Source organism: Dipodomys ordii, unplaced genomic scaffold (assembly GCF_000151885.1).
Source record: "Dipodomys ordii isolate 6190 unplaced genomic scaffold, Dord_2.0 Scaffold26, whole genome shotgun sequence".
In the NCBI taxonomy this organism is placed as follows: domain Eukaryota; kingdom Metazoa; phylum Chordata; class Mammalia; order Rodentia; family Heteromyidae; genus Dipodomys; species Dipodomys ordii.
This window is the reverse complement of record NW_012267242.1, coordinates 7,745,594-7,771,523: the sequence shown is the minus strand read 5'-3', so window position 1 is coordinate 7,771,523 and position 25,930 is coordinate 7,745,594. Positions and strand designations below refer to the sequence as shown.

Here is a 25,930-nt window from a genome sequence, read left to right as displayed (position 1 = left end):
AAGCACTTCTTAAATAACCTTTTTTTCCCTCTCTTTTCTTCTATTCATAAGGAAGCACGTTATTTTGTCAGGTCAATAGAACACTTGAAGCACATTCTTAATGCACATGTTCAGAATGGTAAGTAAATAGTTGCCCCAAACAATAACTGGGTATGATGACTCAAGCCTGTAATCCCTGCTACTGGGAAGGCAGAGATTGAGGGAGTGGCTCTAGGCCAGCCCTACCTAGATGTTTGTGAGACTCTCATCTCAACTAGTGGGTATGTGGGGCGGGGTGGTAGGTGCACCTATCATCCTAGTTACAAGAGGTGGGCGGGGAGCAGAGCCGGCTATTCCAGGCATACACACAGCAAGACTCTACCACAAAACTGACTATTCCTGCCTAACAAACACAAGACACTTGAGTTCAATCTCTACGACCAGCACTGAAGTCCAAAATGTCATCGATTGGGTGGAATGGCTCAAGAGTGCTTATTTATCAAGTACAAGACCTTCAGAGTTCAGATTCCAGTATTGAAAAAAAAAATTGATTCAAAAGAGAACATCTGCTTTAACAGGATATGAGGTTTCACATATTTATCCTCATAATTTTTATTTGCTCACCCTACCATCTAGGTGTTTTGCCATATGCAAAGTACTGCCGTTTTAACTACTTGCAAAAATGTTCTTCTGAAGGGGAAAGGGCACTAGTGGTAATTTCATCTGTATCCCAAGTTGAAATGTTAGGTTTATGCTACCTAATATGGTTGGCTCTTATAATTTTAATGGCACAGTTTAGTGAATATATAAATAGAAAGCTTGGAACTTTGCTTGAGATTTAAGTAATTTTTATATCTTAATTTATTAATTTATGAATCAAGCTGGTCTCAAATGTTTAGTCTTCTCCATATCTCTTGTTACTCATTTCTTATGAGTAGAATTTCTAGGTGATTGGGTAGACATGTGGCTTTAGTAGATCCTGTCAAGTAGTTTTCCAAGTGATTTTGTCAACTTACCCTACCTGTAGTTTATTCTCCATTTGTTTCACATAATCACCAGCATTTGGTGTTATCATTTAAAATGTTTGGCTCAGTGGTGGAGCCTTGCTTAATATATACACTGGGCGTGATCCCCAGCTTTGCAAAAACAGACAAATAGACAGGTAGACAGACAAAGCCTTGCTGGTGGTTATGTGATACTGTGATTTTTCTTTTTTTCTTGTCACTCATGGTGTGTAAGTCATTTATTATCCATACTTGCCATTTTGATATACTCTTCCACAGCCTAGTTTTGATTTTCATTAGAGTTTGAAACTGATTAAGTACTTTAAAAAATGAATACCAAGCAGCAGCAACATGTTTAGGGGGAAGGACAGCAAGGGGTACACAGATGGAGAGTAAATGCAGCATTATAATTCACTGTATATCATATAAAAACTGAACTATGTTACTTGAGGGTGGGGTGGGGTTGTATTGATCAGGACAATATCACCAGTTGGGTTATTGTATTCATAACCCGACATATGGAATTACAGCCGCTGTACAACCACTTAACATGATTTTTTTTAAGATGAAGGGCTCATTAACTTCCTAAATACTGTATAAGATATAGGAAATGATAGTAGTTCAGTTAGCTTAGGAAGTAATTTGTCTAGTATGATGCAGTGACACTATGTAAGCCTTCTGTTTCCCACTTGGCTTTCACCCTGCCTTCTAGGCATTGCGCTGATGATGTGGAATACGTTCTTGGTTAAAAGGTTTTCTGCTGCTACATACTTGATGGATAAGGTAAGGTAGTTTTGAATTGTATGTTGTTTCTTACTCATTAGTTCCCTTAATTTAATTGACTGGTATAAGATCATTAACACTGAGCCTTGTTGACCTTTTTATTTTTGGTCAATCTTGGGGCTTGAACCTCAGGGACTGGGCGCTGTCCCTGAGCTCATTTAGCTCAGGGCTATAGTGCTCTACCACTTTGGGCTACTGTACCACTTGAGGTTTTCTGGTGGTTAAATGGAGATAAGAGTCTCTCGGGTTTCCTGCCTTGGCTAGCTTTGAACCACGATCCTCAGATCTCAGTCTCCCTGAGTAGCTAGGATTACAGGCATGAGCCTCTAGCCCCCAGCTTGAACTAGTTTTGGGGTTATTTTGGTTTGTTTGTTTTTTGTTTTGGCTTTTCAGTTCATTCATGCTATGTTAAATGTAATTTCCAGTACTGGCATTTTAATGTCCTGAGGAAGATCCCTAACCAGAGCATAGTAAATGTCTCGTCCAAAGACATTGGCAAAAGACATGATAGCTGATAAATTCAAATAAGGAATTACATTTTACTTTAAACTCACACATATGACTATACATGCTTAATTTACCAATCTCTGCATTTATACCCAAGATACTTTCTTGGAATAGAGTTGGCTAGAGTATTAGTTTGGCTTTCTTGAATAAACCTCATTCATAATAAATTGTCCTTATCTAGATCCTGTTTCTTTGAAGCTTTTGCTAAATGTAAAATCTTAAAATTTTCTGTCCCTAACAGTATATGTTTTCCAACAGCCCTAGAAAGTTATTTATTCTTCTCTACAAATTGTTTTAAAGTATTCAACATAGCCTTAATATAAACAGCTCCATTTTTCCTCATTCATATCTCATTAAGTCACATAATAACAATAACTATGCAGGCACATGAGTAGATTGGGAATAACATGTGAACATAGAATTCAATTACTAGGATGAGAATCTGTTTGCCTACTGGGATATCTGTCCAGCATCAAGCTGCGTAGCCAGAGAGACCAGTTAGTTAGTACTTTTTACAGACTAGTCAAGATAGTAGACTAATCTGGCATCAGTTAAGTGAATCAAGAGAATTGCCAGTATACCAACCACTCTGATGTCATGTTTAGCATCACAACTCAGACGCCTTTGGTTGGGTCACTGCTTCCCTTGAAAATGCTTTGTATGCCAGCACCTTGTGGCTCATGTCTGTAATCTTATCTACTCAGGAGGCTAGGATTTGAGGATCATGGTTCGAAGCCAGCCTAGTCAGGAAAGTCCAATTAACTACCAGAAAACTGGAAGTGGCACTGTGGCTCAAAGTGGTAGAGTGCTAGCCTTGAGCAAAAAGAGCTCAAGGACAGCGCCCAGGCCCTGAGTTCAAGCCCAAAGACCAAAAATAATTGCTTTGTGTGATGGCATTGACAATTTTCTAACTATCGTGAGTCTGGGGCTACAGCTCAGTGGTAGAGTACATACTTACTTAGTATGCACACGGTCTTAATATTAAACATCTTTAGCATTTCATACACACACAAAAAATCTAACCATCCTTTCTGTGTTTCCCTTCCTTGCCTGCTTAATTACTTCCCTGTAACTTGCTACTTTTGGTCCTTGTGATGTTTTCTTATTCTGCATCACTTCTGACTGCCCTCTTTTTAGAGAATAATAGGAGAAAGTAACATAAGGAATTTGGGGAGTGCCAAAAGAAGAGAAGCGATAAAACTTCTTACTTGAAGTTTGGTAGATGAGTACTTATGAAACAATGAAAAGCAGGTCAGAAGAAAATGTAGTCCAGTACTGGAGGTGACTGGCGGGATTCAGAGAGCTTATCTGGATCATAGGCTGTCGCAATAAAAGAGAAACTAGGTGTATAAGGGGCTGTAACAAAATTCCTGGCATAAACAATGTAAAGGAGGAGTGAGGTTATTTTAGCTCATAATTTCAGAGATTTCAGGCCTTAGTCCTTGGCTGTCTTGATTCTGAGCTGTGATGAGGCAGACCATTGGGGTAGGACCATACCAGAGGAGGAAGCTGCTCACCTCGTGGCAGATAGGAAGGCGGAGAAGGGGAGGGGTGGGGTGGTAAGGGATTGGAAACCCTCAAAGCCCAAAGTATACAGAACCACTAGCTGGAAACCAAGCATTCAACACATGAGCCTATGGAGGACAGTTCATAGTCAGCCCACAAAGTTGAGGTGGACACTGTGCTTCATGCCTGACTTGTAGCTAGCACTCAGGAAGAAGAGGGCAGAAAGGTAAATCAGGGCAAAAGTTAGTGAGACTACCATCTCACCAAATGAGTTGAGCATTGATGAATTAGGCCTGCAAGCCCACGTGCCTCAGTGGCACAGGGAGGAGGATCAGGGTCTGCGGCTAGCTCCCAGGCAAAAAGCACGAGGCCTTGTTCGAAAAATAACTGTAGCAAAAAGGGATGGAAGTGTAGCTCAAGGCATAGCGTGCTCATCTAGCAAATGCAAGCTCCTGAGTAAAATTAGTACTACCCAAAATAAAAATAATTGATAAAATCATCTGAGCTGGAAGCTGTTTCTTTGCAGACAGTGTGCTTGAATTTTCTAGTGCATGTGAACTGCTTAGCATTCGTCTCTGCTTAGCTCAAAGGGCTCAGTAAATAGAGCCCATTGCTTGATATTGAACACATTGGTTCATTATAAGTGACATGCTCAGATATAAGGATGATTCTAGCAATTTTCTGGTATCATAAGATTGGATTGGGCTGAGCTTAGTTGCCCAGAGTCTGTGTACTATGTTAAGAGTAATGAGGGGAGGAAGACTCTTGTAGCAGACTCCACTGCACTCTGTGAATTTCTTGACTTGTGGAGCAGTGCTCCTAAGGGCACTATTTTCACCTCCTCTTCCCCCTGGAGACATATATAGTTGAATCCTAATAAGCACTAACTGAATCAAGGAAATCTTCTGCAGCTGGAAAGATGAGCTAAAATAAACAAGCTTGTCTGTGTTAAGTGTTCTCCATCTTTCTGTTTAAAACTATTTCATCTGTATCGACAAGCCTTGAGTATGGTTCTGCGTTCTTAAGACAACACAGTTATTTTACTGTATAAAATGAAGGCCACATTTTTAGAGATTTTTGTTTTTGTCTTTCTCACTTTCTGTTTTTCCTCCTCTCTCTGTGTCTTATTATGTAGCTCAGGCTGGCCTCAAACTCAAAATCCTCCTGCCTGATGCCCCTGAGGTCTAGGATTACAGGAGTATGTCACCACACCTAGCAGGAACTTTTTAGCTCAAAAGTATATTATTTTGCTGAGTTGTCATACAGGCCTGCACTTCCAGCCCTCAGGAGACTGAGGCAGAATCATATTGAATTCAAGGATTGTATAGTGAGACCCTGTCCCAAAATACACACATATGTACATACACACAGTACTTATACACACAAAACATGTTTATAAAATTTTTGAAAATGATTACAAGCTCAGTGTCATATTTTTGCGACATACTTGTGAATTCCATTAAAAAATTAATTGGACCTACTGGTAACCAATTATTTATAGGTCACATATATTTACTGTTGTCTTTGTAGTTTGTAAGTCTGATTACTTTTAAATTCCTAGTCTATTGTAGTGCCTTTTTATTTAAATTTTAAATATTACAATATTTTGTGTCCTTTTTGTCTCAGGTTGGAAAATCACCAAAGGATAGGTTATGCCGAAGGGTAAGTGAATCTCTTAATTATACAAGTACAGTTGTTAATCCTAAACTTAACCTTGTACTTGATTAACTGAAGAGGTGAACTATGCCTTTTAGCAATTGGATGACACAGCAGGAGATAAGAGAAATAGAAACGAATATATTAAGGAAGTGGTCATGAACTATGGCCAATTTTAATTCATCTTTCCAGACTGTGAAGTTAGCATGTTGTTTTCTTAAGACACATTCATCTTTGGACTTTGAATGGTACAGTAACATGCTATGCCTCCCACATGTTAATCCAGCATCACATGGAGTCAGAGGCATTTGAGTAGTTTCCTTAATCTTCACATATGTAATAGCCATTGTTCAAATACAACATTGCTCTAAATAGAGTTCTAATCGACAGATACTGTGCTTGTACTTATGGCCACTTTCACTCAAAACTTTTACTCAAAACTTTGAAATATTATTAAAAATGGCTTAAGAAATGCTGGGACACAGGACTCTAGCCCTCATTATCTTGCTGCCCACAGCATGAATCTAGTAGTTCTCAAGCTAAAGAATTTTAGTTTTGTTCAGAAGGTTCAGTTCAGTCTCTCAAAGATACAGGGAAAACACATGTCTCATGTCTCTATATTACCTGTATCTATTTCTTGGTTAGTTGAGTAGCAATGTGGAAGGTTATTTATAATACACAAAGAATACTAGTTTTTATGTACCCTGTTATGTGTATATGCTGGGGGCCGATCCCATAGTTTTGTATAGTCTAAGCACATGTTCTACCATTGAGCTGCACGCCTTCCTAGAACACAACTTTTTTTAGCATATATTTTTATTAGCTTTAACTGTGTTACTTCTCAGTGGCACAATTTTAGGATAATAAAGGAGAACACTAATTTTTTTTTTTTAGGGAACTTAAATATGCCTATGACTTCAAATTCTTGTCTGTCCAGAGTAGAGTAGGGTGAACAGATGTGTGGAATCTTCTTGTTTTCTGCTTCTAATAGCTGTTTTGGTTCAGGACTGATTATGTTCCATTTTGAAACAGGATGTGGGGATGAGTGACACAGCAATGACATCTTTCCTGGGCTCCTGTTTAGATCTTCTTCAGACATTATTAGAGGTAAAAGTGGTATATTCTAGCCAGCTATGGCAGCATATTTGTAATAAGCAATCAAGGAGGCTAAGGCAGCTCAAGACCAGTCTGGGCTGTGTAGTGAGACCCTTCATTCTGAGTGGTGACTAAGATATTAAGTAATCTGAACTTCACTGGCCTTAAGACCGCTGTGATGAGATTATTTTTCATTTTGAGACTGATTTAAGTCCAACAATAGGATTATTCTTATTAGACTTGATATTCTCTTACTGTCATGGGGGTATAGAACATGGGTTTACGCTTTGCTTCAGGAAGTCATCAGGATATTGGTAGACTTTATTTTCCAGTTCTTAATTCAGTCCTGCATTCTGCAAACCCTTAGGCAGACGTTAGCAGGGATGAAATGCAAGTGCCTGTCTTGGACACTGAGGATGCTTGGCTCTCTGTGGAAGGCCCAATCTCCATAGTGGAACTGGCCCTCGAGCAGAAGCACATCCACTACCCACTGGTGGAGCACCATTCCATCCTCTGCTCCATCCTCTACGCAGTCATGCGCTTCTCTCTGAAGACTGTGAAGCCACTTGCACTTTTCGATAGTAAGGTAAGTGAATGTCCCAAAGGACCTGAGAGCCATTTAGGTGTGGCAGGGTAGCAGACACGCAGATTTTCTTACTAAATAAAAGTTGTTCAGTTCTGTGTGACCTACGTAGTTCATATATCTTTCTTTGAATGTCCTAAGGGACTTAGAAGTCCTCATATGTAAGATCTGCAGACCCTCACCCTGTTGTGTCCTGACTCAACTTTGCTTTGCCTCCTAAATTCCCTGTTTTGGATAAGTGATGGTTTTAGTGCCTTGCACATGAGTTAATTAACATATTCAACAGAAAGTACCTATTAACAAGTTTGCCACATGGTAAATAATAAATAGTATAGTTTTAGACCTCTACATCTAAGATGTAGAAGCTATATCTGAAAATACTCAGGATACTTTATTTTCAAAAGAAAAATTCAAGGTGTGTGTGGGGGAGGTGGGGAGAGGGAGGCATTTCTCAAGTGGTAGAGTACTTGCTAGGGTTCAATCCCAGTACCATAAACAGTAAAATAATAACCAGTTGTAGTAGGGTCGTTTGCCCAAGGTATAATCTGATTGAAAACGGTGGGTTTTGAGATAGAAACTTAGTTTTCTGACTTAAAGATCAATGCTCTTTGCTCTGTAGTACATTTCCTGCCTAGGAACTTCTTGTGTGCTATCTACTGATAGTCCTGATTTTTCTGACTTACTCTACTTAACTCTTAAGATATTTTAAATGAGTCAACAAATACTTTTTTAAAAAGATTTAGATTACATAGGCTTAGTACTATTACTGCTTACCAGTTGATCTCAAAACTTAGTGGCTGAAAACCACCAACAATTGTATTTGTTTGCTTTTCAGTGGTAGGGATCAAATGCAGAGCCCTGAATATGGTAGACAAGTGTTCTGCCATTGAGCTATATCCCCAGCCTAGGGTTTTTGTTTGAAATAGAGTCTCACTCTGTAGCCTAGGATGTGCTCAGAATCATCCTCCTGTCTGGACCTGGGATTACAGACATGTACCACCACCTGGTTTCTAACCTCAGTTTTTGGGTTAGGTATCTGACTGTATCTAGATGCTTCTTGCATAATGTCTCACGTAGTTATAGTTAGCGTATTGACGTGGGATATTGCTTCATGTAAAGGCTCAACTGGGATGGGGACAGTGAGCCACTTCTGGGCCTGTTGGCAGGACTAAGTTCTTTGCCATAGATATGTTTCTCTCCACTGGGCAGCTCACGGTTGCTGTCTTCCCTCACATGTATGAGCGCTCAAGGCAGAAGCCACAGTCCTTGCTTGGGAGTGATGTGCTGTCACTTCTGATTCCATTTGCTAGCAGCTAGTCACCAGCCCCCAGTCTAGAGGATGGAATGGTCTATGGTATGAATACCCTAGAGGAGGTGGCCGTTGGGGACCACTGGCTGCCCCCCACATACTTTATAACTGTCATAAAAACTTAAGTAGTAGAACTGTTAAATGCTACTGTTTACAGAAAGAGTTAAAGTCAACCATAAACTATTCGTAATTCAGTGACTTGTTTTTTAAAACCTTTTCTTTTTTCCTCCCTTAATAACTCATACTCAGCATTTTCTTCATTTCCTTCTCTTTAGGGAAAAAATGCATTTTTCAAAGACCTAACTTCAATTCAGTTATTACCAAGTGGGGAAATGGATCCAAATTTTATTTCTATACGACAACAGGTAAATGACTGTTATTGGATTTCATTCTTGTTTCTTGGGAAGAAAAACAGGATAGCAAAAATCTAGCTGTCCTTCAAAAGAATGAGTAATTTCAAGGTATTCTCAAGAGCTATTTTCCATTTTTCTGGACAGTGAAAATTTTAATGAGTCACTGACAGAAAACCCATACTAATGAAGCACTGCTGTGTCTCTCTCCATTCTCAAGTTCTTGTTGAAAGTTGTTAGTGCAGCTGTCCAGGCCCAGCATTCAGTGGCCAAGGACCAGGACTGTTCAGAAGAGGCAGCAACTACTCCTGGGAAAGACCCAGACTGGCCAGGGTTGGCCATGGACTTATCCCATCACCTTCAAGTTAATGAAGATGTAGTTCGAAGGCATTATGTGGGGGAGCTCTACAACCACGGAGTTGACCACTTAGCAGAAGAGGTAATAATGACCCGGGAATGCTAATGAGGCTGAGGTTACAAAGCAGTCAGTAACGTCTCCGGAACAGCTTTTTGCTTTTTTGTTAGAACTTTGAGGCACAAATGTAGAAAAAAAGGAATACAAATTGTAGCTAAATAAATTCCTAAGTGGGGGGAGGGTAGTGCAGAGGTGGGGAGGGGAAGGGATGGGAAGGGGAAACAGAGGAGGAGGCAACGATGCTTGATAAGAAATGGACTCATTACCTTGCCCGTGTAATTGTAACCCCTCTGTACAGTATTTTCACAATAAAAATAAATAAATTCCTAAGTGTTCCAGGCACACTCAGTATACAAGGATGAATCTGTAAACAAAACAGGCAATTCTTCATGAAATTGATAGTCTTCCAGAGGGGGAGAAGAGCATGATAAATTGTGTTCTGAGCATTACATGCTATGAAGAAAATAAACAGGGCCATAGCAGGTAGTGAGAGAGCTCAACTGCTGAATCCCCAAGCTAAGACGCAGCCAGCCACTCAGAAAACGAGGGAAGTACAGAGTATATTCATGCAAAGGCCCAAGGCAGGGGCCAGCTTGCGTGGGTACAGGACTAGAAAACCCAGTGTGCTTGTCAAACACAGGAGCAACAAAATATGATGTGAGGAGGGGGGCAGAGGGACCCCAGCAGGGACAGTGTCGTGCCCACAGTCATTCAAGGTACATTCATGAGGGCTGTCAGCACTCATGACATCATCTTACATACTGTAATCCCTTCTTTGTCAAACACTTGAAAGTAAGACATTATACAGTTCCCCTGCATTGAAAAATTATGTAATAAAGGAAAAATATGGCCCATGTTGGAGAGTCAGGTTTAAATGCTAAGTTTCCTTGGGTATATACATGGCCACTGCTAAAAAGTCAACTAGATCTCCTCACTGGCAGTTACTTTCTAGAATAGACGACTGCTTGATGCTCACTGTATTATTTCTCCTTGTTCACACTGCAGGCCATTCTGCAGGTCCATGACAAAGAGGTGCTGGCCTCTCAGCTGCTGGTGCTGACAGGGCAGAGGCTGGCTCATGCACTCCTCCACACCCAGACCAAAGAAGGGATGGAGCTGCTGGCTCGACTGCCACCCACACTCTGCACTTGGCTGAAGGCAATGGTAAGTACAGTAGAATGAGAGCCACTGGGCGCTGGTGGCTCACACCTAGAAGCCTAGCTACTCAGGAGGCTGAGATCTGAGGATCTGGGTTTGAAGCCAGCCCAGTAGCAAAGTCTGTGAGACTCTTATTACCAAAAAAGCCAGAAGTGGCTCACGTGGTAGAGTGCTAGCTTGAGCAAAAAAGCTCAGGGACAGCCCCCAGTTCTTGAATTCAGATATACACACACGCACACACACATACACAGAGCTACAATTTAGAGTATAATGTTTTGTTTTGTCTTGTTTTAACTGGGAAATACCTATTGTGATGTCTTAAGCCATTCACCATTATTGACTGGTAGTGCATGACTAATGGGTTATTTTGTGTTTGATTTACAGAACCCTCAGGATCTTCAAAACACTGAAGTGCCCATTACAACAACCGCTAAACTAGTAAATAAAGTAATGGAGCTGTTGCCAGAAAACCACGGGCAGTATAGTCTAGCCTTGCACCTTATTGAAGCTGTGGAAGCCATATGTATTCCTTCTTTATGACACTTACCTATTGAAAATAGTCTAAACTTGTGTGACAAAAACGTGAATTAGTGCATGGCCATTTTACATAGTAAGAGCTGGAATTTTATGGAATATATCATTTTCTGTTTTTGTAAAATAAAAATATATATTACTTTCAAAAAGTGCAATCTTGGGTAAAATCCACTCCTTTGGTTAATACTAGAGATAAAATATGAACAAATATTAATTATACTAAACAATACAGATGTTTACTGTTTTTAATTCAAACCCTTCAGTAGTTTTGTTGTTAAACCTTGCTATTTAAATTGGTTATCATTTACCGATTATGTTCTTATAGAAGCCTACATTTCATACTCTTGTTGTGACAAGATTTAAATGTGTTCATGGCCAGTCACAGTGTGCAGTTAGAGGAACACCCTGCTTTCCTTTAAAGTGCTGAGCAAGTTTGCTAACAGGCTACTCCTGGCACAGTCCTCTTCCTGGGTGTGCTGGGTGTTGCCAGCACCTGTTGGCAGCACCTTTCCAAAGTGCTGCCATCGGAGGAGGAGAGGAAGGAGTTTGAGGCCTTCAGAAGGGACACGGGTAGCACTCGTAACTTGTAGTCCTTGCCAAAACAGGGGATCTGGGATGCAAATGCAGCAAAATCACTATGATGTAATTAACACTTGCTTTTTTGCCCAAGTTGTATCCACATCAGGAAATTGTAAAAAAAAAAAAAATGTATTATCTTGTAAAACTTATGTAGAAAGGGGAGGGGATTCTAAAATACTTCAGTCCACCTTTATTTTTCCTACAACTGTTTAGAAATGTCTGCTCCTAGGGTTGGTAATGTAATCTGTCCTTGAGAATGTTCAGGAAAAGTGCTTATTGATACTCTAGCTTTAGCAAACCTACCTCACAGCCGGGTTGAAAGGATACAGTACAACTAATTTTGTACCCTACAGTGCCTAGAGCAGTCCAAGTGCTAAATAAATATTTTTTGATCCAAACCAAACTAACCAAAAGTCTGTAAGAAGTGTGTTGAACTCCACAAATACAAGTATGTATTGTGGGGCGTGTTTGGAATGAAGCCACACTGTGCCGCTACGGTATGGGTCACAGGTTTTCATAGTCACGCATGTGATACAGAACTTGGTTTCTTCGCTTCTTGTAAAGCCATTTCTAGCATTGAGCACAGTTGAGGAGGACTTCCTTCAAGGACATAATATCCAAACGTGAATTTTTTTACTAAAAGATCACTTTCAACCAAGACCCGACTTAACTGTTTATGTAGCTATCAACTTTCAAGTCTAGAAAGAAAACTATCTCAGGTGTTGAGTGGCTGTGGTAGACGTGTTGAGTCTTGGGGTGCGGGTGGCATAGAGAAGCAGCACGGGAAGAAGCCTGAGCTGGTCCTGAGCTGGCCCGTCCTCCCGCCTCACTGACCTCCCCTCCCCCGCCAGACACAGCCTAGAATCCTGTAAGCGCATTGAGCTTCATAGAGTCGCTTGTTACATGTGTTCTAAGGAATTAGTTTTTCCTGTGATTCTCAAAATACTCTCAAAGTAGTATGAATTTAGGAGGGTGGTCAAAGAAACTTGGGGTTATAGATACTACTGTCTAATTCCATTTATACTTTTTTTGGGGGGAGGGTGAACTTGCATTTTAGATAGTAATAAAAACTTACTCTGGAAGGTTCCATAATCAAATCTAGGGATACTGAAGAAAAAGCTGAAATATGGTTCAGAGAACTTTTTCAACAAATTAAATTTGTCATCATAAAACTTAACATATACAAAATCTGAATTCTGGGTTTAATGGTTAGGAAAAGCAGTTAAATATTTTACTGCTTCACTAAGGGCTTTTAAAATAAATCTGATAACAAGAAAGAAAAACGAAGCAGGTCATGGTGGCACATGCCTATAATTCCACCTACTGGGGAGGCAGACCCAGAAGGATCTCAAGTTTAAGGCCAGCCCAAAAAAGTTAGAAGGCCCTGGATTCAATCCTCAGGACCACAAAAAATAATAATAATTTAATATCTATGTATACATTCTATTACACGAAGAGCTACAAATAGCAGAATTAGGTTTTACATAGAATAGGCATATACAGGTAGCCCAGGTTCAGAGAAGCCAATAACCACGAGTGTTTCCTATAGACACTCCCTTCCTTAAAGTTACATACTTTTTACACTGCTAAAGTCTACTTTATAATGCTAAAGGAAAAAAGAGGTGTTCAAATAATTATAACTACAAATTACACCTAGACATAGAGAAGTAGGTAAAGAAGATATAAATAAATGTACATAAGGAAGTATATAGCACCAGGCTCCTAAATGCTTCAGATTTAGAAAAAGGGGGGAAAAAAAATCTGTGTTTTATAACATTTCATCTAAGATCAAAGTCAGTCCTTTTAAATTGCCTTTTTAAAAACTGATGAATTGTAATTTAAAATCATAAGAAAAGTTAAGATTTAATAATAAAAAGCTTACGCCAATTATGTTCATTTGGCAGTTGCTGTGGTCCTCTTCATTTATAAGAGACAGATACTTTCACAGTGCCCCAGAGCAGAGGTACAGGCCTCTCCTGGTAACAGGAATGGGGCGGAGGGCTTCTGAGCTCCTAACAGATAAATGTCTGCTGCGTCAATTAGCCATTCTCAGAAAGATTTTAATCCTATACTGGATTGTTTATGAAATGTTCTTTTATCTGTTGTACTGTAAGCAGTGTGAAATTCTGTATATATTGCTATTTTCTGTGTTCATTGTTGTGAACTTCTTGTATATTAGTGAAATAAATTTTCAGCTTTCTTGTTTAACACTCACAGACGTAAGTATTAAGAAATTTCTCCTCTTAAAGAATAAATGTGATTTTTCCCCTAAGCAGCAGTCAGTTGCTGGCTGTTGAAAGGTCCGATGCAGCAGTCAGTTGCTGGCTGTTGAAAGGTGCAATGCAGCAGTCAGTCGCTGGCTGTTGAAAAGTCTGATGCAGCAGTCATTGGCTGTTGAAAGGTCAGAGGATGTCTCACCTCGGGGGCCACCCATCCCACTCATGCAGGCCACCTGTTCACTGTCCCAACACTGCATTGACATCACTCAGTAGTTTTCCAGAGTGCCTTTATTTTCAGACATCAAGAACTTAAAACACTGAGTCAAAAAAGGTCTTTAGAAAATATAAAACGTATTCTGTGGAGCCATATTGGAAGCAGTATATTCAGTGTCCATGTTCTGAATAAGTCTGATACAGATACATATATGTATACAGATACATATGTATATCCACATGTATATATATACATCATTATTTCTCAAGAAGTAGGAAATACTTCTTTTATAGTTTTCATTTTGACCTCATCCTTTAGTAATTACTTTTCCACTCCTTATCTAAACCTTGTATTTCTTTCTGACCTAATGCATCCCATCAGTACTCTTGGGAGTGTTCCCAGAAAGCTGCTAGCACCAGTCTTACTTTCCACCAACCACCTCTGCACATCGGGGACACAGTGTGTCTGCAGACTCCGCAGTGTACTTCCAGCAGCGGGGACATTTTTCTTTCGAAGTTGGCACAACAATTACTTTATATGAAGACTCTTCACGAATATCACCACCTATAGACAAAAATACACGGGGGGGGGGGAATTTCAAATAGACCAATTCAGTTTGTTTCACTACTGCCTAATTGGTTTAGTTGGGGCTCCTTTTTCTAAGACTTTCTGCTGTGATAGCTTCTGCACCATTTGGCTAGTAACCTGCCACAATGATGGGATGACATTACTTGGCAAATGAAGACAGCCAAGGAGGGAGGGAGCCCTAGGGATAAAACTAGCTGATTTTTACCCAAGTCACTGAGTTCTGTACCTGCTCAGACAGAGCAGGCTTTCTAGCTTTCAGTCCAAGTATAGTTCTGATGGGTCACATTGCCTCTCCAGATACATACACTTGACTAAGGACTTTTGCATACATGCGTGCACGCACGCATGGGGCTTAAATGATTGGCTTTTTTCTACTTCCAATATTTTTGCTGTTAATTGGAGATAAGAGTGTCATGGACTTTGCTGCTTAAGGCTGGCTTTGAACTGCAATCCTTACATCTCAGTCCCCTAAACAGCTAGGATTACAGGCATGAACCACCAGTGTTTGTGACAGGATTTTTTTAATAGCCTAAATGACTGTGACTACTTGTATTGAAAACTTCTTGGATTGGCAAAAAGGCCTTTATCTAATACTAAAACTTAGATATTACACTGATTGTGAAAAATATAGTACAAGAGAATTACTTCTAGTCATGCAAAAAAAAATTAGGTTAAGATTGTGACTAGATCTTGGGAGATAGAGGCAGGAAGATCTTGAGTTTGGGGCCAGCCTGGGCAAAAAGCAAAACCTGCCTAAAGAAAAAATAGGTGGGGTTCGGTACACAACTCATATGGGAGAGGGCGCAGATATACCCACAGCCGTAGCTTCGATCCTAATACTCCCCATCCAAGTTTTTGAAAATCAGATTAAGCCAGATCTTCATAGACAGAGTACTTACTGCAAGCCTGAAATTCAGATGACACCTGCAAGTTAGCTTCCTGTCTCTCACGGGCACCTGAAATCTATTACAACACCTGCTGCTTACTCTACTAGTTCTATTCCACTTTTCTTTGCTCCTATTCATGCAGATAAACCAAGTTGACAGAAAGTACCCTATAAAGCTATCTGCAGCTGCTGTGAGAGTAAGCATGGTTAAGTCCTACTCTAATTTGGGCTATGGATGAGGACATTTCAGAATCAGTACTGCAGGATTGGGCAGGTAAAATAGGTACTAGGTAAGATAGATCCTAGGACACTATATCAAAGTTTAGGGACACGGATGGGAAATGACAGTAAAGCAGATGACAGACATAGATGGTCACTCAGAACAAGTGAATTGTCTTCTATCATTAGCCTTCACTTCCCAAGGTCATCAGCAAGGACACTTGAGAGCCGGCTTAGACACTTTCCATACAAACATATTTCAAGTCCCTATGAGCCCCTAGAATAGTTCACACTGAAAGCTGGATAACTCAGTTCTCTAGACACTACTTGCTGCTATCACATGCTGCTTACCTTCTAAATTGATGAGGAATGTCCCGGTAAGCTCAATTCCATCCGCAGTCCTCTCCCGAGGGTCCTGGGCCAGTAAGGTTGACTGTGAAGCCATCATTAGCTCATTCAACTGAGAGGTGCTGGAGGTTTCTTCAGCTTGTAGCATCTGGAAGTGAGCACAGACAAGTAACTAGTTAAATTTTCACCATCAACTGAGGTAGGATATCTACTGGAATATCTTCTATGTTTTCCTTCACTAACATACACACATACACACACCATGTGCTGTTTACCATCCTCACTTTACAAACGAGTTATCAGGCAGAGACTGCCTGCTTCCCAACCAATAGAGAAGCTGCAACTCAGGTCTAGTCTCATAGCCAATACTTTTTTTCCAGTATCATGCTTCTGACATTTGAGGGCGAATTAAGACACTGTATCTAAACAAAGACACGTTTTAACACTGTGGATTAATGGTTATGATCTAAGTACCCAGAAACCTAAAGTACACTGAATTTAGATGTCTTGATACACTTTTGTGGGTGTGTATTTTATTTTATTGTGGTAGTAAACTCAGGGTCTCAAACTTGCTAGGAAAGAAATCTACCACTGAGCAATGTGTCCAGTCCTTGTTTGCACTAGTTTTTGATGGGGTCTCTTTCTTGACTGGGAGCATACCTGAACCTCAATCTTCCTATTCTTTTGTTTCCAACAGCTGCTGGAATGACAGGCGTGTGCAATTGTGCTCACTGATATGGAGACTCAGACTTTACTGACCCTGTGTTCAACTATTGGTTGAAAAGAGGTCTGCCAAACTTTTCTGCCTGGGCTAGCCTGGAACTACGATCCTCCCATCCTCAGCCTCCTAAGTAGCTAGGATTATGGGTGTGAATCTCCAGTGCCAGGTTCACTAGTACAGTTTTTATTTGTAATTTTGACCTTCACAATGAGTTGTGATATTCCTTAAAATACATACCCATGAAACTGAGATTAGTTTGGTTTTAGCAGGTTCACCCAATTAGTAGTCAACAGACGCAGGACTCTTAAGCGACAACTACTTCCTGGGATTCTTAGGAAAATACACGTGGTTTTTGAAAGAAGTCTCAAATACTTTTTCTGGTATGTTCCAAAGCAAGCTATAATCTTCAGATTACTATTTACAACAACTGAGGCCCAGGCTAGCAGTGTATAAGGGACAAGTACAGGATGAGTTGGTACAGCCTGTGTGAGCTCATAACTTCAGTGTTTTCATGTACTAAATGAAGGGTTAACACTTCCCAGCTTCCAAATCTTAACATGCTAATACCCGTGTTTGGATTTTTTGTTTTTTTGTTGTTGTTGTTTCTTTGGGGGGTAAGAAGAGTCTGGCCAGGACTGCGCTTTAAACTCAGGGCCTCATGCTTGCTTGGCTGGGGCTCCATCACTGAAGGTACAATTTAAGCCTAGATTTTTGTTAAGTTTTGAAGTTGGAGTCTCAAGGAATTTTATGGCTTTACAATGGGAATCATCCAGTCTCAACTTTCTAAGTAGGATTATAAGCATGAAGCACTAGTGCTCAACTAATAATTATTCTTCTATTATCAATAATCTACCACTAACCTAGCTATTGCAAGTATTGAATCTTTATTACTTTAATTACATTATTAAAAACTTGGGCTGGTGCAGTAATCTGTAATCCCAGAGGGCTGGAATTCAAGCTAGCCAGTGCAAGACAAGTAACTGAAAGCCCCACACCAATAAGTTGGGCATGGCAGCATGCACATGCCACCCCAACTATATGGGAGGCATAGATTGGAGGATTGAGGTACAAGCCCAAACAAACACATAAAACCCAGAAGTGGCACTGTGGCTCAAGTGGTAGAACACTAGCCTTGAGCTGAAGAGCTCAGGGACAGCGCCCAGGCCAAGGTCAAGCCTCACAACCAACCAACACAAAACAAAACGTAAGACCCTATTAAGAAAATAACTAAAACAAAACAGGCTGAGGGGCACAGGCATAGTAAGCATGAGGCTCTGGGTTCAAACCTCAGTACCACTAAAAAGTGTGCATAAAAATTGAGGCTATCAACGTAATTAGAGGGTAAGTTTTTTAATTTTTTTTAGAAAAAGTTGTCCGTAAAACCTAAAAAATATATTCAGTGCCAATTCTGATCTTAAGCATTAACTAAAGAAAAAACTCTCAGTAATGTGTTAGGCTTAAGCTAGCCAATTAACCCCTAAGAATATTAGGAAAAAAAAATGTTTACGAAAGAAATTTTGATGGGCCTTTTTGGGAAATAATAACGGGATGTATGCTCTGAGATATACAGGATAGTTTGCTAGCTTGATAGTGTGTGCCTGTAATCCCAAAAGTCTCAAGCAGAAAAGTTCAAGGCCAGCCTGGGCTACACAGTAAGACCCTACCTCAAAGCAAAACAAAATATTTTCTCCAGATCACATGGAATTAGAGACAGATGTAATTTTTGAGTTTGTTTCAAATCTAGTTCATATTGACAAAATACTCAAATACACCTTACTCTTACTACAAAACTCCGAAATTTTATGTATTCTGATATGGTAGTCTGCTATGACTACTGTCATTTCCCGTGTGCAACCTTCTAACCCTGAGAGTTCACTTCAGGAACTCTTGTAACTTCCTGTCCCTACAGAACAGCATGCTTGTGCCCATGAGCAGAGGATGCCTTTTCTAAGAAAAAATGTAGGAAACAATTATAGATAACATCCACATGGCAGGACTGACTGAAACCCTCATCTCTAAATTAGTGATAAAGTTCCTTAGGATAATGTTTATAAGCAAGTTCCAGGTGACGCTGTGTATGACTAGTGCACGTGCAAAGGCCTGTGGGTGGCATACCTCCATGATCTCAAAGAGCAGCCCGGGCTCTATGACAATGATGACCTCGTACTCGGCGGCGTTTTTGCCAGGAATGCTTCCGAGGAAGGAATCGCGCATGGCGCACGTGCTCTCCACCGCCTCCTCCAGCCCAGGCTTCTTCCAGATAGAGCTGGTGCTGATCCACCCCGTGCGGAAGACACTCTGGTCTTTGGAAGAAGAATGAGCAGACTGACATGTACCTGGGCTGTAACCATTAAGGATTCACTGGTGCTGGCAAGAGGGAGCAGTTATTTCTGAGAATCATGTGATGAACCACCATGGGGGCAGTCTACGTCTCTACCAACATGGAGATGGAAAGTATCAGAGAGAGATCCCGAGATTAACAGCGCCTGTCTAGAGCTGGAATATTTACAGTGGCTTTCCCCTCACCCTCTCCTTTCTACACAGAGTCTAACATTCTAATAGCTTGATTCAATCATGAGGAAATAAACTGTCACCAAAATATTCCCAAGTTTTCGCAAGTAAAATAGACTTTGGGACCTGCCTAAGCGCACTGAGCATGGTGACCTGTCAGCATTCTGAAGCTGCTGCTACCCGTCGGGGCATTGGAGATGCTCAGCTCCACTCGGCCACCATCCTCGCCAGTACCCAGACGGGTGTGCAGCTGCGTGGGGTACCTGACCCCTGCCCGGGTGTGTGTGTGCGGGGGGGGCGGGGGGGTGGCACTGTGGGAACAAACCCCACTTACCTTTCAGGTAGGGAATGTGCTGGAACACCTCTTCAGCCAGGTGAGGGAGGATGGGAGCGAAAGACCGAACCAGCACATCCAAAATTTCGGCCAGTGCCGTCTGACAGGAGCGCCGCCGGGGGTCGTTCTCACTCTCGCAGTAAAGCCTGCGTGAGCGGGGCCGTTAGCACCGCCCAGGCCGCCCGCATCGCGGTGCCACAGGCCCCCCCGCCCCGCACGCCACCCACGCCGCCCGCATCGCAGTGCCACAGCCCCCCCCACGCCGCCCGCATCGCAGTGCCACAGCCCCCCCCCGCACACCACCCGCATCGCAGTTCCACAGCCCCCCCCGCACGCCACCCACGCCGCCCGCATCGCGGTTCCACAGCCCCCATTGACTCACACACCAACATGCTCTACCCGCTCCCTGTGTGCCCACCTGCATTTTTTTGTTTGTAACTTTTTATTGTTATTATAATGGTGAGGTACAGAGGGATTATAGTTATATAAGTCAGGTAAAGAGTACATTTCTTAGGCCGGTGCTGGTGGCTCACGCCTATAATCCTAGCTACTCAGAAGGCTGAGATCTGAGGATCATGGTTCAAAGCCAGCCTGGGAAAGAAAGTCCGTGAGACTCTATATCTCCAATATACCACTAGAAAACTGGAAGTGGTGCTGTGGCTCAAGTGGTAGAGCGCTTGCACAGCACCCAAACCCAGAGTTGTAGCTCCACAACTGACAAAAAAGAGTACATCTGGGCTGGGAAGGTGGCTCAGTGGTGCTCTACCGCTCTGCTTGCCTTGCATGCTGGAGGCCCTGGGTTCGATTCCTCAGCACCACATAAGCCAAAGGAAAAAAGCCAGAAGTGGCGCTGTGGCTCAAGTGGTAGAGTGCTAGCCTTGAGCTGAAGAGCTGAGGGACATCACCCAGGTTCAGGTCCCATGACTGGACCCCCCCCCCAAAAAAAAAAGAAAGAGTACATTTCTTTTTGGACAGTGTCACATCTTCCCGCATTCTATCCCAGGTTTTTCCTCTTATCTCCCCCCACAAGTTGTATACGTTTTCAACATAGATAGTATCCAGTGAGTACCACTGCTGCATTTGTTCCTGCTTTGACCCTCCAAATTCTGTGCCCCTTCCCTGCTCTCCCAAAGACAGAGAAGTAAAGGAACAAAAAAGAAACAAAAATATCAACAAAGAAAAACACCTCGGGTTTCCATTTCCTGGAGTTCCTTTTGATATGAAGTACTGTATATGATCAGATTGTGCCCACCTTCTTAAGAAACCCACATGCCACATCCAGTTCTGACTTGCAGGTGGATGGCAGCTGCAGGCCAGACTAAAAAGCTAGCTGTGGGCACTTCCAACTGGCACTCACCCCCAAATGCTGCCAGTGCGCTGGGGGAGGAACGCAGCCACAGTCCATCCCTATGTGGGGTTCTGGAGCTGACCAGGCTGACACCTCCCTCCCACTGCCCCAGTGACACACAGCACTTCACCCGCAATCGGCACCCGCAGCACTGAGGTTCTGCATGGCACTGTCTAAAGGACGCCCTGACCTGGCAAATGTTGCTGTGTCACTGCCCTTCCTCCGTCCAGGGCGATGTGCTAGCCCCCCAGCACAGCACGACGCTCCTACCCCAGTACTAGCAGCCATCACTACTTGAGCACTTCCTCTACTGCTTCTGCCATCTCTTCTGCCCGTGACCACACTCTGTGGTAAGTCCTGTGTCACACAGATGAGCCAGATCATGACGCTAGTAAGTGGTAGGTAAGGCCTGATAACGAAGGGCAACTGGAAGCCAATCCTGATGGCTGTGCAGCACCCACCTTGGTCATAACTGGGCCCCAACGTTTGCCAAGCCTGAGTCCACACTCAAGAAACACTTGCTGACTACATTTGACAGTCAACACCTACCTGTCCTTGATGATGCTGAAGTAAAAGTTGGAGAGCTCTCTTGTGTAAAATGCTTTCAACAGCCGAATCACCTTTCCGAAATCATACTGTTTGTAGGAGTCAGTAATCTAGAGGTTCAAGTCAAAAGACATTTGGAATGTGGAATAAATACAGGAAAAATATTAACATAAGTGAAATGTTCCTTTATAAAAATGTCTTAAAAGTGAATAAATAAAAGGCTACTCCACTCTGCAAGCTGTAAGAGAGCACACAACAGCAATGAAAGGAAAGGACCGTGCTGTTTGGCTTTGCTGTGAATTTGTAGTGCTGATGATTGAACCCAGGGACTCTCACATACAGAGCAAGAGCTGTGCTGGGCGACATCCCAGCCCTCAAGTTTAAGTGACAGAATCACACCACTTTTAAATAGCTAAGAGTGCAACTTACCAATAATTCACAATTGCCTGATATGGTTTTTTTTTTTGGGGGGGGGGTGTCGGTGTTTGTTTTGGTGCCAGTACTAGGGCTTAAACTCAGGGCGTCATACTCTTGCTTGGCTGTTTTTCTCAAGGCTGGAACTCTTGAGCCACATCTCTGCTTCTAGCTATGTGGCAGTTGCTTGAAGATGAGAGTCTCACAGAGTTTTCTGTCTGGGTTGGCTTTGAACTTCCTGAGGAGCTAGGATTACAGGCATGAGCCACCGGCTTCTGGCTGCCTGACTTATTTTTGTTTTTCTTTTTTTAATTTTCTTTTTTTTTAGTTTTTTATTGTAAAGATACTGTATAGAGGGGTTACAGATACATGAGTAAGGTAATGAGTACATTTCCTATCAAGCATTGCTATCCCCTCCTTTGCTTTTTCCCTACTATCCCTTCCCTTCCCACCTCTTCTGACTTATTTTTGATCTGAGCAGAACAGACATGTGTGCCTGTGTTTTAAGGGCATACATTTTCAGTTTTGAGAAAGCACAAATTACTTGTGCCTCTTTTCTTAAATATGACAATGAGCAAATATTTTAAGACACATAAAAATAATCATTTCAGCTCTGTCTGAAATGAGGGATACATCTTCAGATAAATAAAATACACCTCTATTCCTCTCTGTTCGGGAAGCAGAGGAAAGTGAGGCCTGGAAAAGCCTAGTCCACGGCCTCTACCATGTCCCTCAATTGTGCTTTCAAACACTTCATACTGAAGGTCGCAGAGAAGAGGGGTGGAGTGTGTGCAGTTCAGCAAGCTTAAGCAGCTCCAGTTGCTGTCTCTATAATGTCTGCCCTGGTCAGACAAAACATTCAACAGTTCAGCACCCCACAGCTGCCATTTCTGTTCTCCTAAAGCGAGTGTTACCTTGGTGGCCAGGTCCTGAAGCAGGTGTAGCATGTATTGGTCTATGACATACATTTCATCTACAGGAATGGAGTCTGTCTCTGGGTTGAAACCAGTCACATTTCCCAGAAGAAAGCGGAGTGTGTTTCTAAGCTATTGAAGGCGAGAAAGAGTACAGTAGGATAAATGTCATGGGGATTTCAAACTCCACAAGAAGTCTATTAAGTTTACTTCCTTCATAGGATACATTATTTTAAACCCATTGTAGAGAGAAAGGGCGGGAGACTGTAAAAAGAGAGGGGAGGAGTTGGGAGTGAGGGGGGAGAATGATGAAAAGGTGACACTGATCAACTGAATTAAAACCCCTTTACAACCACTTACAGATAATAAACATATCATTGTTCCTACATAAACAAACTTTCTTTCCAATAACCCTTACACAAACAAGCAATGGATTTTTATGGCTAAATAATGTCTGTTAGAGAAAATTAATATAATTTTATATCAGTCTTATATTTTGTGTTAATAAAGTATGAAAAGAAATTTTTGGGACTACTTATCTATTTATTCATCTATCTATCTATCTATTGAAGTACTGGCATTTCAACTCAAATACTTTACCAGTCTGTCTTAAAACTCTTTTGGTTTTAGTTATTTTTCAGATAGAGTCTAACGTTTTTACTGGGGCTAGCCTTAGACAAAAATTCCCCTCCCTATTCCTCCTATATAGCTAGGATTGCAGATATATACCAGCATGCTGGGATTCTTGTGAAATGAGAGTGTTGCAAGTTTTTGCTCAGGCTGACTCCCATCTCCACCTCCCAGATAGCTGGGATTAGAGGCGTGCATCACCATGTCCAGCTACTAGTAGCGTTTTCAGCAAATTAATTCAGAATATCTTTAAATGCTCACAACTTGCACTCTCCTTTTCACTTAGTCTTATTATGCCAGAGAAAGTGTGCATCCATTTTTACAACAATGAGTTAGTGAAGTTTCCACTGGGAAACCGGGGAATCATGGCTCTAACCTTGTTAAGGTCATCTCTGGCAGCCTTGAGCGCGGATGAGCCAATTGTGACTTCGCTGAAGACATTGGACTCAGCGACCCACCAGCGAAGGACATCAGCACCATAGGGCGGCTCGGTGCTCTGATCCTGCAGCGGAGGAGCAGCATGCAAACAGAATGACGTCAATTCCAGTGAGCGCAGCAAACACTTGAGAAAAGGTAAGTTTTATTCTTTTTTTGGAGGGGTGAGGGGAAGAGTAAGGAGATAGGCTTGAATTCAGGGCCTGGACACTGTCCCTGAGCTTTTGTGCTCAAGGCCAGTGCTCTACCTCTTTGAGTCCCAGAGCCATTTCTGGCTTTTTAATAGTAATTAGAGATAAGAGTCTCCCAGACTTTCCTGCCTGGGCTGGCTTTGAGCCACAGTCCTCGGATCTCAGCTTCCTAAGTAGCTAGGATTATAGTACCAATTCCTGGCTGATAGTTTTATTCTTATGTGTTTGTTTACACTGAAGTTACTGCATTTTAGGTTCCGACTGCCAATTATGAACTGTTGAACAAAAATCAAATGGCTTCTAAAGGTAGGACCTACCTGTCCTCCATTGATGATGACATCAGGGTCAATGATATTCCCCAGGGACTTGGACATCTTCTCTCCCTTTTCTCCGAGGGTAAACCCATGCACAACCACTGTCCTAAGAAGGTGAGTTAGCTACTTTAATGACAGCATGATTATAATTCCTTTGAAGATAATGCGTAATTTAAAGGTGATCCCAGTTGGACCCAAGTCAGATTTTTTTTTTCCTTGACTGATTATAGGTGAAAGCTTTTCTTAAAGGTTGGTTCTCAGCTGCTAACAGATAGGGATAGTTAAGTAGTGAGCTCTCTACTTCTGCACAGAAAACTGGAGGAGTTTCCACTCATTAAACACATTATTTCCTGACGTATTACATGTTGAAGAATCAATATTGAAGAGTCACTGAAACTAATGAAGGAAAAGCATGTCTTGAAAGAACCACCACCTGAAAATTACCTGAAGAAACAGCATCTGCTGTTCTGATGGGTATTGAAGAAACACATTAGAGAAGAGATGTGGAAATTGTTTTAGGATGGATATGTCACTATTGGTAGCAAAAACTTTAAGTTATTAATAACTTTTCTGATTAAACTGCTCTCCAATTTGAATAAGAAGAGTAATTATCTGTACTAGCTAAAAACACAGTAATTAAGAAAATTCCCTAAGTAATGTTTCAGTTTACTAGTCACTGTGGGTATCACAAGTAAGATTAAAGCATCCTTCCCTACATTCCTGGTTAAATCTCACCTGAATTCACCTGAGTTCAAGACCTATAGCTTTTCCCCTCTATTCCAGTTGATGACCACTTTTGAAGAGTTAAAATTTTCATCAACGACTTCTTTGGTGAGGTCTCTTCTTTTTCCCTTTTTCATTTTCTTACCTTTATTGCTTGTTTGAGTTTTTGTTTATTTTTTTTGGAGGTACTGAGATTTGAACTCAGAGCCTTGCACTTGCTATGCAGGGGTTCTACCACTTGAGTCATGCCACAGTCTGTTTCGTTTTTACTTGCTCTTTCAGATAGGATGGATCTCACATAATTTTACAAGGTTGATGTCAAATAACAATCCTCTCGTCTTGAGTGGCTGGTATATGCCGCCAGGCCAGCTTCTTTTCTTACTTTAAATTCTTCCTCTAATGTGACAGAAGACCATAGTGCTTTCTTATAGAAGAAGAATAGCTCTAATTTTGCTAAGGTTGCATTTATATAGCATCATACGTATGCACATATACATATTACCCAGCACAGGGCTTCCCACACTGGCAGGTACTCAAAGACATTGGCCTTGAGCTCAGGGATACTTACTTAAAAGGTGCTTTCTTCCTTGTTGCCACACTTGTTAGTAAAGAAGACTGAAACCAGCCCCCAAGTTGGTCTTTTCCTTCCAAGTACAAATCTGCTCTTTGGTCAGTACCTAAAAAAATAAAGATCATTTTACATTAACTTAATTAAAGTGACAAAATAAAAATGGCTCATGCCTGCAATCTCAGTTTCTCAAATGGCTGAGATCTGAAGTTTACAATTCAAACCCAGCTGGGGCAGGAAAATCCATAAGACTATCAGTAACTAGCCACAACTACAGAGAGAAAGAAAGAAAGAAAGAAAGAAAGAAAGAAAGAAAGAAAGAAAGAAAGAAAGAAAGAAAGAAAGAAAG

General features: G+C 41.5%; 2 protein-coding genes across 2 annotated transcripts in view; one reads left to right on the top strand and one right to left on the bottom strand.

Annotated features, from left to right (window-relative positions):
* Rab3gap2 (RAB3 GTPase activating protein subunit 2 (non-catalytic)) overlaps positions 1-13,672 on the top strand; it is a 72,300-nt gene extending 58,628 nt beyond the window's left edge. Inside the window, exons 27-35 of the mRNA XM_013014987.1 lie at positions 52-118; positions 1,696-1,766; positions 5,406-5,441; positions 6,468-6,542; positions 6,898-7,116; positions 8,698-8,787; positions 8,993-9,211; positions 10,193-10,351; positions 10,730-13,672. Of these exons, the coding sequence (XP_012870441.1) occupies positions 52-118; positions 1,696-1,766; positions 5,406-5,441; positions 6,468-6,542; positions 6,898-7,116; positions 8,698-8,787; positions 8,993-9,211; positions 10,193-10,351; positions 10,730-10,885 (1,092 nt within the window). The 3' untranslated portion in view covers positions 10,886-13,672. The remainder of the gene's footprint in view (positions 1-51; positions 119-1,695; positions 1,767-5,405; positions 5,442-6,467; positions 6,543-6,897; positions 7,117-8,697; positions 8,788-8,992; positions 9,212-10,192; positions 10,352-10,729) is intronic.
* Positions 13,673-13,947: 275 nt separating this feature from the next.
* Iars2 (isoleucyl-tRNA synthetase 2, mitochondrial) overlaps positions 13,948-25,930 on the bottom strand; it is a 47,281-nt gene continuing 35,298 nt past the window's right edge. Inside the window, exons 15-23 of the mRNA XM_013015338.1 lie at positions 25,582-25,690; positions 24,294-24,396; positions 23,727-23,852; positions 22,721-22,852; positions 21,396-21,502; positions 19,499-19,644; positions 18,769-18,956; positions 15,936-16,080; positions 13,948-14,455 (exon numbers count right to left, since the gene is read on the bottom strand). Of these exons, the coding sequence (XP_012870792.1) occupies positions 14,313-14,455; positions 15,936-16,080; positions 18,769-18,956; positions 19,499-19,644; positions 21,396-21,502; positions 22,721-22,852; positions 23,727-23,852; positions 24,294-24,396; positions 25,582-25,690 (1,199 nt within the window). The 3' untranslated portion in view covers positions 13,948-14,312. The remainder of the gene's footprint in view (positions 14,456-15,935; positions 16,081-18,768; positions 18,957-19,498; positions 19,645-21,395; positions 21,503-22,720; positions 22,853-23,726; positions 23,853-24,293; positions 24,397-25,581; positions 25,691-25,930) is intronic.